We start from the raw sequence: 19,803 nt of genomic DNA, 5'->3' as shown, positions 1-19,803 counted from the left end.
TATTACGGATTCTCGTCCGTCGCATTCCGCCCAATCGAGGACTGATATACTTGGAACTCGCAAACTTGATTACCGAGCCGGGCCGTATATCGGTGGCAGCTAGTATCTGTAGCTGCAGTCAAGTAATTGATATTGTGCATCTTTTATTCGACCTCGTTTATATTGTTTTCTTGCGAGTATTGCTCCGGTAATCTGATTCTATGACTTTCTTTCTTTTCCCCCCAGTTCGCCATGGAGCTGCAAGCCGAACCAGCCAAATTGAATGGAATGTTCGGTCCAACTTGGAAATTCATTTGGACGGAGGAAAAGGAATGAGAAACGAATCACAGGAAATCAAAAGGACCATTCAAAGATAATTTGGGGTCGTATACAGATAATTGAATCGAGATATTTCTAATCCGTCGGGGGAAAATTCAACTTTCATTTCGCACGTCCATCGATTGAACATCACGGAGCCACATTACGTAGTCTCAAAAATGATGGTATGATGTAATAAGAAATTTTTGGGCATATTGCTGACATGGCGTCACGGAAATCTGACAAATAACCGGTCCGCCTTATATCCGATCCCCTTTCTCTCGATAGATAGATGGTCTCCATCACAGCTGACTGGATACTGCTGCGCAGCCGCTTATTACCAGCCTCTATTCCAATCTGTGGTGACACGTGTCTCAGCATCCAAAAAAGGCCACGTCGTTTTTTTTTCCCCCTTTCTTTCTTCCCCTTAGGTCTCTCTGCAGCTTTTTGCTTCGATTGCTATGATTTCAGGGCGAAGTATAGACCCTTGGCATAACCCAAAACCAACAAAAACAAACCAACAAGATGAATCAGAGGCGGATGAAGGAAAGAAGAACTAGCAAAGACTATACCGCTGCTGAGCGATCACGCTCCCCCCATCTCCATGTTTTTCTTTCCTTCTGATTTCTTTTACGATCCCAACTCTCTTCTATGCTTTCAGCGTTCGGCTGTTTGACTGAAGTGTACGCTAAGATATGTACCACCGTTCATATTACAGCATGTATAGTTGCGAGAAATACCAGCGAGTGGAGGAGAGAGGAAAGTGAAAAGGATAAGGCAAAGGCCAATGCCCTTTGATGCTGCTCTCAATCTGCCATTTCGTGATTGGACGACTCGTTGATGGGTCTACAAAGACTACACTTGTCGACCTTTTCCCCCCTTTTAGCTCAGTGCGTAGGCGCACTGTATGCAAGTAAAAAGTAAGCGACGGCCGTCTTAACGAACGATTTCTTTGCGCGTTTGTTTCAGTTCAGCGTTAGCAAGTAAATAGTCTGAAACGAATAGAAAAAGAAAAGGGAAAAAAAACCTGTCGGTTTTTTGTGGGGGGATCAAGTTTACCAGTGGAATTGTATAGCAGCAGCGGCGATTGTGTGTGAAAGAAGATGAGGAAGAGAGAAAGGGAAAACAGAAGGGCACAACAAGAAAGAAAAGAAAAAAGAAGAAGCACAAGTGTGTGTGTGTGTGTGGACTATACACGGGGAGTAAGAGAGAGAAAAGAGATGATGATGAAAAAAGGGGGGAAGAAAAAGGAATCACCCGGGCGATCAATCAATGCCCGATCCTAATGGTGCCCTCGTCGGACCCGACGATATAGTAGAGAGCCAAGCCTTTGAGTGCGCCACTGCTCTATATAGTGACTATAGTGCTGCGCGCCTTGCGCGGTATATACGGGAGACGAAAGATAGAAGCAGCGATATTATATATATATCCTCGGCTATATAGTATATACACTATAACTATATATATATGCTGTTGGCCGTCTAAGCCGATTTAATAGCTGACAATCGAGCCAAGATGATGGATATTAAACATCGATTTTTCTTCGCCGGGCCCCATTTGCCACCGCCAAGAGCCTCTCTCCGACCCATTCCATCCCCACCCCCTTTTGCGTGCTCGTTGTTGTTCCTCGTGTAAGAGGAATTACAACTCTACTATAGATGTCGACGCGTTCCTTCTTGCCACCCTGGGTATACAAGAGCGACAGAATAGACATTCCACATTAGGTCCCGATATTACATCGCTACTAAACTGACGAGCGAAATGCAGCGAAATAAATGAGGGAATTCATCATTTGCGAGGCTTCCAATAAGGAGAAATCGTAACCCGATTAAAGGGACTCCTCAGTAGCTCGCCAAAGTATACAAGATACACAGTGAACTTGTCATTAGTGTCCTCCATAATCCCATATATGTCTACCAGAGATGGATTTGTCTTATTTGTCGGGTCCCGATTGCTATCCGCCCTTTTTGGGGTCTGCGGTACATTACCATCAGATAAATGTCGACATGACTCGCCTTGGGCATTCAGCCTAGCCCCATCTCCGCTCTACGGCGAATAACTGATCGATGATGTTGTGGCTCCAACAATTGGATATGAATCTTTCGTCGCGCTAAATTAAGGCCATCATCAGTGTAGCGCTCACAGTCGAGTAGTTCTGACTGAGATCTTGTCTAGCCAAGTGGTGTTAAGAGCCGTTCGAGTGTTGACACACCCATGCTCCATTGAATGCCAAGTTGCAACTATTCAAACGCATCCGTTTCTTTCGTCGCCTTTCTTCTTCTTTCTATATCTATACGTGTCGGCTTGCTTTCATTTGCCAAAACAAAACGTTCCAACCTAACTAGATATCCTATGACATACTAGCTGGTGGCACAAGAGTCAAAACAATCGCTTCTTATCGAGCGCTATCGCAATGGATTCTTTATCTCGGTGCGGGAGTCTTTTTCCATCTATAAGGAGATCTGTGTGTTACATCAGAGGCGAACGATAGTGAAGGTATTACGGGCGTTTTAGATTCCATTCCCCCCCCCTCCTCCCGTCTAGGAAGTTGCCCATAGACATTTGTCTTGGCGACCTTGTGCAACAATCGATGTAGGATATAGAACATTGTTTCGATTACATCACGGGCCCGGAGGGGATGGCCAAATAAGAAGGAAATCGGATATGACGACGTATACGAGATCAGAATGCCCCTGGCATATATAATTACGTATAAGGGAAAAACTGTGGTTACCTAAAACGCCGAGTCGAAAGTTGAGGGTGACGACGACGACGTTTGCGTAACTGGCCAGGACGGAACCGTCGTAGAGATGGCTGGACCCCCAGTCGAACGATTCGCCATGGATGAAAACGATGACCGGAAGGCGATCCACCGTGTTGACTGGTCGACCTGTAAACGTGAAAGAGAAAATAAAAATTCAATATACATATTCATAGAGAGAGAGGGTGGTAAATGAAATACAAAGTTTCTTGTAGTAGTGTAATATTCAGCGAAATAATCACGTTAGTGCTATGGCATCTAAACGAATAAATTTGGTCCAGTGCAACTTTGACTGTCTGCTGAAATATGGCCAGAGAGAAAAAAGAGAACGACATTTCGGGTTTATTCCAGAATAGTAGCCATTCATTCGAGTTGCCTAACTTTTTCCCCCTCTTGCTTATTATTATTATTCGCCAGCCATATCCGTAAACCAGTCAGTGATCGTGATTTAGCGTGACACGAATTCCAAATGGATCAGAGCTCCATGCAGCCATTGGGCATTGGTCTTGTCGGCAACGCAGCCAAAGGAGAAGAAAAAGAAAAAGTTACTGCTAAGGCAGGACGAGAAGCTATACACACCGCCGTGTATAGTTGGACTAGACTAGTGTCCAATACCGAAATCAACTCGCTTCATATCTTTTAGGTCGAATAATAATAAATTAACCTCGATTCGATTTCACGTCAGAGATGAGACACGGGCGAACCCAACAACGAAGAGTGGCGGGACAACCGTGCAAACCAAATCAAGCCTAGTCCAAGAAATTCTTATTGGATAAATCAAATGGTGAAAAATATAGGCTCATAGTCATAAAATCGTATATAAGTTATCAGTCGAATTTCCCTCCATCCACGATCAAATAACCTATAGGCGCATTGCTGATGATTCAATGTTATTTAATCAAGTATTTTGCTTGCCAACCAAATAACAGTCTGAGCAAGATCTTGAGAAGTTGCTGTCTTACATATATTGGCTGATCTGCTCGCCCACGTCTCTTTAATCGTTCGAGCACGGCTAATTTGTTCCTTCTGTGGGATTGGAGTGACCCGATGCTCGAATCTATGCCACCATTGTGCTCCATTCTTTAACCCACACGGTTTATCTCCAACATTTATTTAAAGGAGAATCAGAAAGAGAGAGAAAAAAAGAAGAAGAAGAGGCTGCACAGTGTCAGAAATAATTGGCGCCAGCAACAGAGAAAAGTTGCGGCACCAAAATGAAATAGAAATGTGGGCGATGTGTGTGCGTTCCTTACAGTTTTAGAATGAAGAGAGAGAGAGAGAGATTTCGACCCTACGTTGTGTTGTATTTTTGGTGGTGAAGAGAACGATGACTAACGCGCAAAAGAGAGATGGAGGTTAGAGAGAGATAGAGTCTGAGAGATATCACTCGGCGTGATATTGAGGGGACAAGACTAGGCCGTTCGTTGTGCCGAACATTCTAGATTCAGACTTGAAAGAGAAGGTGAGAGAGCCTCGACGTTCGATGCGTCGAACGTCGAGACCAAGACTTAAGACTGAAGTGAGAAAAGACTTGACGTGTTGAACGTCCAGACAAGACTGAGGAGACAAGTTCAGACAAGGTGGTGACAAAGATTTAGCAATGAAACAAAAGACAGGCGAATCTGTAACAGCTAGAGGGTGTTGAAGGTCAAAGAAGGGGGTTGAGCAAGACGGAAGCGAGGGGGGTGAAAACAAGAGAGATTAGAGTTAAGTTAAATGAATCAAGTTTGGAGAATATTTTCGACACTCCCGGGGCGAGAGAAGCCGCTGTTCGGCGTCTCTAGATTGGGTTGTTCTTGTAGATGAAGCCGGGATGAAGATGTGATGAAGTTTAGGCCGGTTGACTTTCCAGCTGGATCGCCAATCGGTCGAGTTGCTTGAAGTGGGTAGATTAAGAAGATGGAGAAGGTCGCCTTGCAAATTGTTGAAGTAGAGAAAGTGTCGGCTTTTCAGGTGGGCCGGGAAAAGAGATTTGTCGTCGGTGATGACGATGTTTGGAACTAAAGATGTTGCGATGGCAGCCACTGCTGTGGCAGCCCGCAGAGGCAACAGCAGCTGCTGCTACTTCCACGAGGTTGTTGGAGAAGATTTCGAGGCTAGTTTGTCAGTTACCAGCGAGGGATGCTAAGCTTGGCAATCCCGAGAAAGAGTCGAGTCGATTTTGTCGGCTTTGTCAGGTGAGCCGGAGTAGTAGAGTAGCGTCCACGAGGCTGATCGTAGCCACGAGGTTTGAAGAGGAGATCTCGGAGTAGCGTTAGTTTGTCAGTTACTAACATGATGAGTTGCCACGTTTTGGCAAAGAATAGAGTAGACTTCACAGCTGTGAAGGAGAGCAGGCGTTAGCACGAGGGGGCTAAACGAGAGAGAGACGAACGATGGTTCGACTTTGAGGCTAGATTGTCAGCTTCTAGCGAGGGAAGCCACGTTTGGCAACCAGAAGTAGAGCATTTCACAGTTGTGAAAAGGAGAGATGGACCAAGTCTGGCCACGAGGTCAGCACGCGGGCTGATGTGAGAAGAGGCGATGGGCCAAGTGTGGCCATGAGATCAGCACGCGGGCTGATGAGATAAGAGGAGGGAACACGAGGTTGAGCGCAGCCAGAAGATTCGACACGCGTGTATCGAATCTGAGCAAATCAGTTAGAAAATGTGAACATCCAACGAGGAGAGTTTCAGGGATGAAAGCTTTAGAGTTGAGGGATGTAAGGGACGCACAATAGATGAAAGTTTAACTCGAGGAACGAAGAAATTGTCGACCACGCTAGGCCAACAAATCCTGGTTACGGCACCAATGTCAGAAATAATTGGCGCCAGCAACAGAGAAAAGTTGCGGCACCAAAATGAAATAGAAATGTGGGCGATGTGTGTGCGTTCCTTACAGTTTTAGAATGAAGAGAGAGAGAGAGAGATTTCGACCCTACGTTGTGTTGTATTTTTGGTGGTGAAGAGAACGATGACTAACGCGCAAAAGAGAGATGGAGGTTAGAGAGAGATAGAGTCTGAGAGATATCACTCGGCGTGATATTGAGGGGACAAGACTAGGCCGTTCGTTGTGCCGAACATTCTAGATTCAGACTTGAAAGAGAAGGTGAGAGAGCCTCGACGTTCGATGCGTCGAACGTCGAGACCAAGACTTAAGACTGAAGTGAGAAAAGACTTGACGTGTTGAACGTCCAGACAAGACTGAGGAGACAAGTTCAGACAAGGTGGTGACAAAGATTTAGCAATGAAACAAAAGACAGGCGAATCTGTAACAGCTAGAGGGTGTTGAAGGTCAAAGAAGGGGGTTGAGCAAGACGGAAGCGAGGGGGGTGAAAACAAGAGAGATTAGAGTTAAGTTAAATGAATCAAGTTTGGAGAATATTTTCGACACACAGATTGTAGCAGCATCAATATAGGTGTAGCCCAGAGCCGAGCAGTCTAGCGCCTTTAATGTGTGCCGTTCGACTCGCGTGCAGACCCTATTTTACGTCACGCGCTTGCAGTTAGCAATCAAGGCTCTGCCACCACCACCACCACCACCATCTTCGCTTCTAGACGTCCCTTTTTCTTTTTTTGCCTCTTGTGTATGCAGATGATCAGAGTATATGTGGGAGAGAGCGAAAAGAGCGCGATCTTTTCGTTCCATTTGGCTTCCAATTAAAACTGCGAGGATCGCATCAAGCAGAGACCAGCGCCCGGTATCAAAGGAAATGCGGATAAGAAGGGAGAGCAAACACGGCATAATGTATACATTAGGCTATAATATAGCTGGGGGGTCTAAAAACAGGCCACTGATACGCGAATTATTCTCCTGCAGCCGCTGAATCTCGGCAGGCAACACACAACACATACGGCATCAGCCAACCCACGTTCTAGATGTATCTGTCGGATATACGGATATCTAAGTACTCGCCTCCCAGAGACTACCCAGTGCTACTTGTCTGTGTGCGTCTAACTGTGCACTGTAGAGCCCCGATAAAGGTATTGATCCTCCGCTAGTGCGGCAAACAGACGAGGAATATTAAGTCTTTCCCAAGGTGTAAATCGAGTTGAGTCTGAGTATATATATACTGAACCCGGCGCTATATATGATGGTTATATCGAAGCGTGTTGTGTCTAGATATAGTGCACGGTTAAGAATCCACTGGAAGCGCCGATCAATTGATAAACATGCAGTATGTGTTATATAGACACTGGACGCGCTACTGCTGCTGCTCTGCTACAGATAATTCTGACCCCCTTTTTTTGTCTACTTCATTTCAGTATAGTTCAACTGCAATACTACGTGATTGAAGAATTTCGGGTTTGTTGGATGGATTCTGATTTGTTCTCTGGGGACATCAATCCAGTGCCTGCAATGACTCTTCTGTCGGCTCGTCTCTTATTTATTTTTTTGCCTTTCTGGTTTTTCCTTTGCTAACGCGTCCGATTTGTCAACCTAATAACTGTTGGGGTGGACATAAGAAATGCGATGCCTTTTTGATTCTCTTTAGACTTTTTCTTATTTATTTATGGTGGGCTGGCTGCTTGTGAGAAGAGACTGATGTTGGCTGCGCTGTTTGCCCCTTTGGACTGATAATCCAATCTGACGATCGATCCTTCAAGAGTAGTAGTAGTACGCTGCACGCGGAGAAAGAGAGAACGACGCCTGCTAATGGGTGGGGCCCGAATCATCCACCGCAGCTGACTCTAAGATGTATAATACTCTGTGTTGACTCACTATTTTTTTGGGGTGTGTTTTACTTTGGCCGTCTTGACCTCATCAAAAACGCAATAGAACCGGAAAAAAGAAAAGAAAAGTTTTTCTTCTTCCACACATTCTGCTGCTGCGTATTTCCGTTACATGTTGGCCATGATCTGGCTGATGGCCAAGAACAATTCTTTTCACAACTATTTGATGGTATTGGCTTTGATGCAACTGACTCAGTGCTGTCAAGTTAATAGACTGAATACCACCATCACACATGAACTACAGGGCGAATCTACACATGTAATAAAAAGGGACCTATTAGTTTCCATTCATCGGGTGACTGTTGGAGCAGCAAGACGTATCATAAAATTCAATTTGATGGTGATTGTAAATCAAAATAGATCACAGATGACGACAATACAAGCCTAAAATAACGCTATAGCTCCGGAGATGACAAAGCGGTGGTGTATGATCTTATTTTTTGAAAAGGATAGAATGCTATAGAGCTATTTATTAATAGGCTAATTTGCAGTCGAGACATCGCTCGGGTTAGATTATTTATACCGCGAGTTGGGGAATGGAGACAAATGGGTTCCGCCCGTGAAGAAGAAAAACTCGTTTCACTTTTTTTTCCTTTCGTTTTTCTCTTTCACTGGCTTGGCTGCTGAGTCAAAGACAAATTGAATGGCTGCTGGTGGGTGGTGGTTATTTGCTGCCGCTGCGTGCTGCTGTCTCATTCCTCGATAAACAACGGCCAAGTCTAACACGAGGCAGCTATATAAACGTGAAAGAGCTCGCTTCAAAATAAATTTCTATCCTTTCTCTTTTTAACTGTTAGACGTTTTTTTCTTCTTCCCCAGCAGTGACAGCAGTTTATTCTTTTGGGAGGGAGACTACGAAGTAGACGCCATAGTATTGCCTAGTATATTATACGGGTCCAACAGTGTGTAGACGTTTATAAGGGCCTGCTATTAACACAGCGCGTATAATATTTCAAATAATAATAGAGTCGGACCCCACAGTTGGATAGTATATGTACTCGCCTACCATATATATATATACCTCTACTCTGTGCCCATTCATTCTCTTTTCTCTGCTCTGGCCCCTCCGCGACACTTTCACGCTTCGTCCCTCGGCTCGACTCTCGCCTTGAACGATATTCCCGCTTCTCCGTAAATCTCTCCCCCCTCTGCCCACCAATGTTCAAGGTGGGATGGTATATGTATACATTTCAAGCGTCCGCTTTATTCTAAAAGATAGAAGGAAGTGAACGTTCTTGTTGAAACTGCAGCACAGAAAAACAAAATAAAAAAGAAGAATATAAGGAGCGACAACGTGCCGTTTCCTGAACGGCCTTATGTAGTATACATACAACTGTCCCAGCAGGGAAATAGCGGGAGGGAAGAAGAAGTTGAACAACAAACCGTGATTTGTCCCCGAGCCCTTTTCCGTCTTCTCCCCCAAACCCCCTCTACTGTCGCTGCTGCTGCTGTTGACTGCCTGGTGCTCTTTATTGTCTTTCTCCTTCCTCGTTTCTCTAACAGCCTTCTGTCTCTGTCAAGTCTCATTTCTCTTTCTCTCTGTCTCTTTCTAGTTCAGCCTTTCCATTTTCTTGCCATCTCAAATATTTACTTTCATCCAATTTTTTCCTGGCTTCTTTTTGTCCCCCTTTAAACGCTCCTATTTCCGGCCACCTTTCGGGATTTTTCTGATGCCCCCCCCCCTGTTTTTTTGAACCACAGTTGTAGATGAAAGGATCGCGAGATATTCTAGTCACGGTGGGGTTTATTGTTTTCTTTGCCTCATCGCCCTCATTTGGATCCATTCGAAAGAGATCTTCCCCTTGAATGTATTTACTATTGGCGTTATCCTTTTGATCGTTACGATTTTAATTTAAAGCGAATTAATACGGAGCACGAATCAAAGGGATTTCTTGGGCACCTTCCAGCGATTGGTATTATATCACACGCCCTCGCAATCACACAGGCCGCTCTGATTTATTCTAAAAGAGACTCCAATTTTATTTATTTATTTCGATATCCTCCTCTCTTTCGCTTTGCTGTGCTGGTATATGGTTCATTTACAAGTCAACCAGCCTATAAGCAGGAGGCGGCCCGTCGAGGGGCGAAACACTGTTTTGGTGGGTTGACGGATAAACCAGCAGAGCATAAAAGAAAGGCCGTGACGGCATTATATAGCCCCTTGTGTTGCTGCTAGCTGGCCGGATGGATTCATCTTCGTCACCCACGGCTCTTTTGCTTGGCTCTGTGGCGGCTCGTGTTGGTACGCAAGCCGCCAGACCCAATGCACCGCAACGGCTCAACTTTCCATAATTCAACCGGGCGCGACTGACGACACAAGAATAACACACACACAGAGAACCCTGCTGGTCCAGCCAACATCTCTTGGTGCGTGATAACAAGGGGGGAATAAATGGGTAAGAAACTGTGCCAGTGAATGTCTAACCTTTTTTTTTTTTTCTTTTATGATTGCCCTCCTCTTTCAACAGCAGAAACGAAAAGGGAAAGTGATCCACCATGCAACGTCAGTTTGAATCAGTTTTTATTATTTTATCGGCTCTATTTTCTTGGTTTCTATGAAAGAAAGAAAAGAAGATGATCCCCACGACCTCGACTCATTCGGGGATTGTGAATAGATCGATGAATTATTCAACTTGATAAATTTATTTCTCTCTGAATGATCAGCAGCTATAGAGGAGCTGACGTGCAGCTGCTCTCCCCTTCTCTATAAACATCAGACTGAGGCTTTCCTCCATCCAACCGCTAACTCTGGCAGCAACAACTCACAGACCGAGTTGCTACCGAGTACTACTCCCAAACTCGGCACTCTATGGCCAGCGCAGTCGAGTATTACCGACTATCGGGAGGGATAATTGGATGTTGCGCCGACTTGTGTCTTCTCCCCCCACCCCCCTACAGCCAAAACTACGTCAAAATCCCAATAGGGATCCTAGGAAGATTGTGAGAGATGCTAGACGCTGTTTGTATACTAGGCGTGACTGTACATTTCTATCTCTAAGTCGGTCGTCACTATCTATCCTGCTACTTAGGCTTCCCTTTCTTGTATATACGCACCATCTTCTTCTTTTCCTGTGTGTGTGTGTGTGTGGCAACCAAAATGATAGACTCGTCTTCAACTGCCCTGAAAAACAGTTCCCAAAGGGCTTAAATACATGTGAGAGCGACGTCATCCTCCGTGCACAACTCTGATCGACTACGAGTGCCGTTACTATGCATCTACCACCACCATCACACCCAGCACATCTCCAAAGTAGTTTACAAATCGAGACTCGACGAACCCGACATTGAAGGACGACAAGGGCATATCCTGCGGTAGTGGTACAGGTCGTACCCCCCACCAAATAATGCCTACCGAAAAAACCTTTGGTCGGACAAGAATCGCCGAGAATTCGTGGCGATGCGCTATTTTTCGCTTCTGCAAACAGCGCCTTTCCCTTTTTTCACTAGCTTGCTGCTTATACTCATGTTCCAAAAGGAAATGTGTGTGTGTGTGTGTGTGTGTGTGCAAGGAGCGACTTTTGTGTGTATAGACGGGAGCGAGCGGCGCTGCGAGAAAGAGCAAAGAGAATCTAATCTTGTTCAACAGACATGACTGAAACTTGTTTCTTTCTTTCTACCAAGATCAAACCTACTACTGGCTCCTATATCTAACGTTGTTTTTTGTTTTCTTTTTACTCGCCCATTATATTTCCGTTGGACTTATATTCTCTTTTCCAGCCCTCAGAGTTGGAGCCTTACTGGCTACTGGGTGTACTGCATTGCTGCCTCACCATTTGCGCGCATTGCGGTTGCTGCCGGCACCAGCACACTGTCCATCCAGCCTCTAATTCAAACACACACTCGAATCGCCAACGGACATCTTCAGTTTCAAAAAGGAAAAAACAAAATCCTATTACTCGGGTCGATTTCTTTAGACAGTTATTCTTTTTCCCCAGTTCAAATGGCCGGCGCCTGCGCCAAAACATATTTCAAAACAACAGTGCATTTTTGATAATTAAGGAGTTAATTCGTTATTCAAATGGATCTAGAACACATGTTCTTAAATTGGTAAAGAAAAGTCAAATTCAATTTAAACAGTTGCCTTTTTTTTTGCATGGAAATGAGAACGAGTGGGGGTCGTTGTGTACACTGTAAAGCTCAAAACTGATCACATCGTAGAGAGGCCTTTTTAGTAGGAGGGTTCGTGTTTGAAATGAATAGAGATTTCGCTAGCAAGATTGGCGTTAGTCATATCCCCGGACTTAATCTGACGTTCACCCGCTGCATCTACTAGTAGTAAATCACGTGACGTAACGTCTAAATCGTACCGTATGCTTCCTGTTGGTTTACGAGGGGAGGCAGCAAAGCCCTTCGAAATACACAACTGTAATTACATGTCGGTTTGCTTTCGGTTGCGGCCGTTATGAAATTTGTAAAAGTTCAAAGCCAAATGGCAGCAAGAACCTTATTGATATTTACAGTCGAGGCTTATGCGGTGTACGTTGGTTTTCCTCGCAAGGGGATTTCTCGTTTAATGAGTAACGGCGGCATTAATACATTTACACATCAACAGCGGACCCGTTAATTTTTCGATTACGAATACAGTGCATTTTTCCCGCGCTAATCATTTACACCAACGACCGTCTCCTCTGATGAATTCCCCCCCCCCATTCGCGATGACGCAACCGTGAAAAGGTGCTGCCTTTACCGTACACAAAAGCCTGGGCTTATTCAAACGAAAGGCGCCATTGGTATGAGATGCGGGACCTTCACAGAGAGAAGGATATACGGCCGACCGCAAGGAGAAAAGTAAAGGAAATAAAAGTAGAGGACGAAGGATTTATGAGATGTGAGCGGGGACAGGTCGTCCAGCTTCTTCGTTCGGGGACCAATACGTGAAAAACAGAACAAGTTGCAGGCAGCAGAGGGACCCTTCTTCTTCCTCTTGTAATATTACTTGAAAGCCAGCCGTATACAGGCACTGGACGGCCGACAGACCAGCCCATCGCCAGCGGAAGTCTATTGCACAAAAAAGAGGAGAGGTCTGGGTCGATCGTAAATCAGGCGATTGCCACGTCACCTATAAAACTGGGGGGCTAGCTAGCTGTTGTGTGCTGCTGCTGCTGCTGCTGCTGCACACCGCGTATATTCGCTTTGCGGTTCCCTGTTCATCCGCCTTTCTCCTTTCGTGGAAAATGATGATGATGAAGAGGAAGAAAGACACGAGTGGATTTTTCTTGTGGTAGGGGAGTTGCGAAACTCCGCATCCGTATAGTGATGCGTTTGCCTCGCCGTATATTTACGTCTGTGTATAGTACACAAAGTTTTCCTCATCCATCATTTTACTTTTTTGTATTTTTTAAATTTTCGTGATGTGACTGCCTATCTGAGTTTGTGTGTAAAATATAAAAGTGGAAGCCACATTATATCCGCAAGGGCCGCGATGGCAACATCTTGATTGGGTATTGCAAGGCTGCAGTCTAAAAGAAACTTGGACACTTGACACTTGGCACAATACAACAAGAAACGTACGCTGGAAAATCAAAAAATCCCGCATTATATAAGAGCTGCCTGATATTAATGTTGGGGAAAAAAAGTTTACCTCAGTCCCGACTCTACATCGTATGTATACAGTCTATCAAAGGAAAATAACCCGTGCGATGAATTCACTGGGTTTTGAGGGGGAGGCTTGTGAACTAAAGTGTACCGCGTATAAAGTTCATCTGAATTTTTTAGAAAAAACGTCGTATCAGATTCGGAGAAATGACTTTGCTCCAACTGGGAACGGCTTCTGATAACTTTTTTTCGAATATCTCTCTAATGGACGGGGTCGAATGTTTACGAGAAACCTGCATAGCGGCTGCTGCTGCAGCGCAACCATAATGAAATGATTCCCTTTCATTATGTAGTACAACACACACAGTGCACACGGTACACACACACGCACGTTGTCTGGCCTTTACGGGGCTTTCGTATTGTATTATTCACGATATAATTGCAGCGAAGCCCTCGCATCTTTAACAGAACAATGAAATGCTTTTCCTTTTGTCGAAAATTCGCCAGAGAGGAAGAGATGAAGAAACCTAATGAACGACTCCTCTAATATTCACCTACCCTATCACTTATACTACTGTATACTAGATGTTGCGTGCATAATACAAGAGGCGTATATATAGGGCACCTTTCCACTTGGTCCAGGACCAAGAATTCAAGGAAGTTCTCAGGTTTTATGCAGGACGAAGCGAAAGAGGTACAATCAAGAGGAGAACAATAATAACAACTATAGCGGCGTGAAATATTTACACTTTTGCTTTCAAGGCACATTCGCCATTTCCCGGTTTTTCTACTGATTTTCTCCCGCCGTTTAACTCTAGTAACACCCACGATCCCAATCGATGCCATAGACGAGAGTGAGAGCGAGGCGCCGATGAATGAGACATATATAAAGCAAGACGTGCTGCCGAATTGGAATTCGAAGAAGTGTCCGGCAGTCTAGGCCCATAAAAGAGTCTGTACAATATGTCGGCGAAGAAAGTACAACATCATTGGTCAATGGAAGGAAAGAAAACCAAGATCATCTGTAAAGAAAAGCTTTGGGGCCCACTCGCCAGTATATGGACAACAAAAGATGCGTGTATTTGCTATCTGTCGTCGACGTGTCGACAATAGCTCCTGGACTCGAGTGATGACCGACATATAGACACACACACACACAATTTCTGGGCGGACGGGACTCGGACCCGTCCCGTCCCGGCCCCATTCCCTTCTGCTGTCATTTTGTCGCTGGCGACATGACGCAGCGGATGAGGTCCGCCGATCCGCTTCATCGAGATATGAGAAAAAGCTCTCAACCGCGAACAACATCCACCCATTCTTTTCCTAGATATATATAATGGTCATTCTTTATATACTTGATCCGATATTATAATATAAAAGCAACCGATGGCGGCAGTCAGTCAGCCAAGTGAAAGTCGCAGGCGTCATTTCCTATACTTTTCCTCCCCGATTTCGCCATTTTCTCTCCAACTTTATTCTCGACATTGTGCTATTGTTGTCGACTTAATATTGGATTTCTGACGAAAGCCTGCCCTTATCAAAGTTATCAACTATAGATAGATCTGGACCTGAAAAAAGTGACCCCCCCTCCCCGTTTGTGCATCATCTATTGATTTTTCGAGCGTTTATTTTTCTATATCTCCGACGAGAAATGAAAACTTGAGGAAAATAATACAAAAAGCCTGTGCAGCAATGTCGAAGCCAATATTTCGTCCCGTCCAGCCGATTCTTACTAAGTGTTCCCCGTATCGCTCTTCCTTTGAACTTCTCTGAATGAATATAAAGCAAGCACTACATGTGTACCTATACATGTATAGGTAGGTCTAGAGTACATGTATAGATACATAGTAAGAGGGGGAGGGGGCGGATGTGGATTGCCAGCAAGCGTGAAAAACGATTAGGGAAGCGTACGAGGGAGCTAAAGAAGTTGCCTGGACGCCGGGACCCGCGTTTCTCTCTCTACACGGCCAAGAAGATTGGAATAACGTAGTGGAATTTTCCCTCTCTCTCTCTCTCGCATCCTTAGCAATTCCATTAGGAGCCATCAACCCAATAGCAAACACCCCCCCCCCCCCTACTCATATCTTCTTTCCATTTGCTTTTCTCTACGTTCTATTTTAGCCAAAAGGGGGGTTAGATAGTCCGGAACGAGCTATTGCCAAACTTGAAGCCTTTTTGGCAAAATGAGTATTTTGTCGCCGTTTCGTTCACATCAGTCGCGAACACAGGGGCCCAGACTCCTCGACTCCCACCCGTCCTTCACTCGCTATTTGAGAGTCTGTTCACGTTGGAGCCGTTACACGCCAGACGCTCACCTCCCATCTACTATATACTCTTCTGCTGCTGCTGCTGCTGTATATGGCGGCGACCTCATCACGCGAGTGCCTTAATGAAATGTACGATTCCGCAGCCGCGCGACTGTTCTCCTCCGCAGTATATATATATATGGTAACCGGTCTATATAGCGCTCGGCAGCAGCAGCAGCAGTCGGGTGGATTTATCGTTTTCTCTATTACCTTGGCAACGGTTGGTTGGTTGCAGTCGCGAGACTATGGGCGCTACAAAGAAACAAAGAAGTCTAAGAGAGAGAGAGAGAGAAAGAGCCAAAAATATAAATATAGTCCATAAGAGATGAAAGGGAAAATGTGTTTAAAAAAAAGAAAAGACGGAATAGAATGGAATGGCGGAAAAAGAAAAAGGTGGCGCGGTGTGTGTGGGGCCTCCTCTTAACTAGAGACCAACCCCCCCAACTTCTTTTTTTTATTTTTCGACTATATAGAGCCCCAGAAGTCTTTCCCGTTTATTTCTGCGAGAACAAATGAACAAAGAGAGTCTGCACGAAGTATATGTGCATTATACGAGCAGGGCTGGCTGCTGTATAAAAAGAAAGGCGCAGAGAGTAAGCGAGAGAAGAAAGCTAGGAGGACAAACGTCAGAAAGATCAAAGCAATACACAACTTCTTGCCTCTTTCACGTGTACCTCGACGGAGAAAAAAGAATACGGTTTCCATGTACAGTAAATATAGTGCTCGACGGTGTAATACGTGAAACCGGCGCAGCAGTTGTGTGCAAGGGGGGGATGATGAACGCCGACAACACCCTAGCTCCTTTTAACCGACAACTTCGGCCCTCTTAACTGAGTGAGTCTCCGGTGAGTTGGCCTGAAGCGCACGGATATGTATCTACTATACTTTAACCGTAAGCGGAGAAGAGAGAGAGAGAGAAAAAAAGGGGGGGGGGGGAGCAACACACAAACGGGTCGGATCTTTGTTGTGCCGCGTGAATTAGGTGGGGGGGATGAAAACCCCACCAGTCTTCGTCGAGAGGGTGGAAAAGAGGGCAATCGTGATAGCGCTAATGAGAAACCGTGCCAATTAAGGCAGGCGCTAGATACCACCAGCGGATTTTCACTAGTAGAGTGGAAGAATCAAAGCAGAAGAGAGAAGTCTCCTCGTCGCCTCTCGACAAAGGACCCGCATTAAAGCACTTTTCTATTGGCTGTTGTCGAGAAAAGGCAATCAGCAAACAAAAAGGACGAATAGAAAATCGTGAAAATACAACCCAAAAAAAAGGACGCATCAAGAGGACAGCAATCAAGGATCGTGCAAGTGACACGCCCAATCACTAGAGTCTCGTTCGAAAATCACCCTAAAGGGCGACATTTTTTAAACGAGCATAAACCTGCATCCCCGGTCCGTCGTTGATTTTCGCAACGACGTTCATCGACAGCGTTTACCGCAATAAGCGCGCGTCGTGAATTTGTGAGCATCTCCTGACGTATCGAGAAGGGATGGTCCGCACTGTCCACGTAATAATGAACGGATCGATCGTTAAAAAGAAAACCCTCATTTAGAGCTATCTGCTGGCAGCTGGCTTTATGTAGATATGTGCGCATCATCATCATTATACACTCTACATCTGTCTGTGTGTGTGTGTGGCTCTTCTCTTTCAATAGCAAACATCAAGCCAATCCCAAGTGAGTGCAGCGTCTCTCCTCCAAAGCTTCAAATGGGATTTCGTGATACTCGCACAGACATTGCGAGTGTATTTAGACAGTACTGTCACTCCCTAGCATCTCTATAGATTCTATCGGGACTTCTTTTTAGCTCATCAACGACTGCTGGCGAGGTTTTTATTCCATTCCGATGCAAAAGATATTACTCCCGCAAGAGGGGGAAAATGCAAACGACAGCACTCGCGAAGAGGTAGTAGCTCTTTTCTAGCGCTCTCTCTTGGGAGATAAAGAGTTGCGCCAGCCAGGAATGAAACGTTCTCTCTCCACTGTACATCTTTATAGATTGAAAAGTTCTTGGAAATTCACTTTGTTGACTGGTAAGTCGCTTAGAGAGAAAAAGAAAAGCATTCGCCGAATTTACACGCTGAAACTTTGGATGGATTGGAAAGCGTCCGGGCATCTTTCCTTAATCATCCGACCATTAAATTCTTCAAACTTGCAACGGGACAGTCGAGAAATAGATTGACGTCGATGGGGTTTACTTATACTGTATATACATAGAAAGTATATATGCTATATACTGCACGAGTTGCTGAATGCCCGGGAGAAAGAGTAAATTAAAACCGACCACTTACCCTGGAATGGAGCGTAGATGTTGAGATGAAGACAGTCCTCGCTCTGATTTTTGGCCAGCGATTGCTCGACGTGGAGGAGGTAGTCTCGCCGGGCCCTCGACATCAACTTGAGAGACTCGGTTTCGTTGGCCAAGTTGGTGGGAAAACGTTGCGGGCAAGCCGGGCCGTGCCGATCGGCCATTCGGTTCCCCTGGAATATAATAGATCAGATTATTGTCATCGCTATATGTGCTATCCATACATCAAATGGAAACTGCATACTCTTTTAACAACACACGGAAGGCCCCCCCTACCTACCGGCCAAGTTTGCGGGTTGCGTGTCGGACTGAAGCGGTTGATGCCCACAGGCGGCGTAGCGTACGGAATGCCCAGGAAGACCTCAATGGGTCCCAGAGGACTCGGCATGGACACAATGAGACCTTGGACGAGACCGTAGCGCGTCTTGACACTCGGACCGGGCGAGGTTTTCCCAACGGATATTGCCATCCCGCCAAAGGCCAGTTGAAACAGAACTAGAGTTTGAAGTAAGACGAACGGGCCGCACACGGCCCGTTTCATCGTCATGACTGACGCGGGGGTTTGCACAGAGGACGAATGAAACGGTCGAGTTACTTGGGTATACTCTAGATCGATTAAACTGTCTATAATGGGCGGCTATTGATCGATTGCCCAAGAGCCAGCGATGATGACACTGATATGGTTCTCCTATCACTCGATCTCTGACGGGCCGCAGTTCTTTGAAGTTCGGCACCAAAGACAAACATTCACCAGTCACTGGCACTTGTTGATCGGTCCGCAACTGACGCTCGATGAACTCGTAACGGAAACACTTATCCAAGTACATGAGCTAGCAGCCAGTAATGCCAGTATAATAGTATTGGCGATAGTTTCATCACTGATTTTCCGGCACGTCTAAAGTTTCACGTTTGTCATGGAAGCTACTGCACAGCAGTTGCTCTGGAAACGAGGTCGTTCTGTTGGGGAAAGACAAACAAAAAAAAATGGTTTTTAGTTATATAATCACATCTACTTACGAGGGTAATAGTTGTGTACAGGCACAGCATCAATGTTATCATGCCAGATCAACTTCTCCAATTAACAATGAGCTTGTGTTTACATCGGAAAAGTTACCAAATCACCAGTCGTTTATATTTGAAAACAAAACACAAAACAAGTTTAAAAGATATTACAAAGCAATTATGTGGGCATGGATGCCAGGCAGCCCGGATCCATCGTTAAGTCATTTTCTCATTATATAGTCATTATTATAGGAAGCCGGTTCGTCTCGGACAGACACGTCTTGCCGGAGACGACATCCTTATATATATAATATAAAAGTTGTGCTATATTAGCAGCCATCTGCCATTCCGGACACAGCCAAATATAAGAGGTCCAACAAACAATAATGGCGCTGGCTGCCGATTGTTCGTTCAGTCTGTCGCCAGTGCGATTGGACTTATTTGACGATCGGAGACACGCTAGAACTCGATGCGACGTCACGCTGTTCTGGACGTAAGATTCGTTGAGAAAGATACGAAAAGAAAACGGATTTATTTTTCTTTGTCGAGAATTCAGCCAGCGTAAAATTGCCATGACTTGACTAACAATCTTCTTCAAAAATTTCTTCGTTTCATTTTCTTTCTTTTTTTCGAAGGAAAACGGAAAGAAAGAAAATAAAGATGAAAAGAAATCGATAGAATCGCAGCTGATGGTGCCATTCCGTACGAATGGGACATCAGTGCTTCCATTCAAAATTTTTAATAATAACCTTGGAGCTATAATATAAATGTTGATAATGGCATGAATGAAATGAATGGTTTGGCGAACGCTTCTTGACAGACGACTCCCTTAATAATGTCAATTATTGCCATCAGGATCTTACCAGGGAACACTCGGGAGAAACATCAA

At 45.1% G+C, this 19,803-nt stretch overlaps 1 protein-coding gene across 2 annotated transcripts in view; it reads right to left on the bottom strand.

The window, feature by feature from the left end:
• Window positions 1-19,803, bottom strand: part of LOC124314647 (neuroligin-4, Y-linked-like) — a 43,067-nt gene that overhangs the window by 12,734 nt on the left and 10,530 nt on the right. For both annotated transcript variants that reach the window (XM_046779904.1, XM_046779903.1), the window contains exons 2-4: window positions 18,193-18,869; window positions 17,896-18,085; window positions 3,032-3,187 (exon numbers count right to left, since the gene is read on the bottom strand). In XM_046779904.1, the coding sequence (XP_046635860.1) occupies window positions 3,032-3,187; window positions 17,896-18,085; window positions 18,193-18,459 (613 nt within the window). In that variant the 5' untranslated portion in view covers window positions 18,460-18,869. The remainder of the gene's footprint in view (window positions 1-3,031; window positions 3,188-17,895; window positions 18,086-18,192; window positions 18,870-19,803) is intronic.

The sequence above is a fragment of the Daphnia pulicaria genome, chromosome 10, assembly GCF_021234035.1.
Source record: "Daphnia pulicaria isolate SC F1-1A chromosome 10, SC_F0-13Bv2, whole genome shotgun sequence".
In the NCBI taxonomy this organism is placed as follows: Eukaryota; Metazoa; Arthropoda; class Branchiopoda; order Diplostraca; family Daphniidae; genus Daphnia; species Daphnia pulicaria.
The sequence above is the reverse complement of the archived record's forward strand: the minus strand, read 5'-3'. Positions and strand labels throughout refer to the sequence as shown.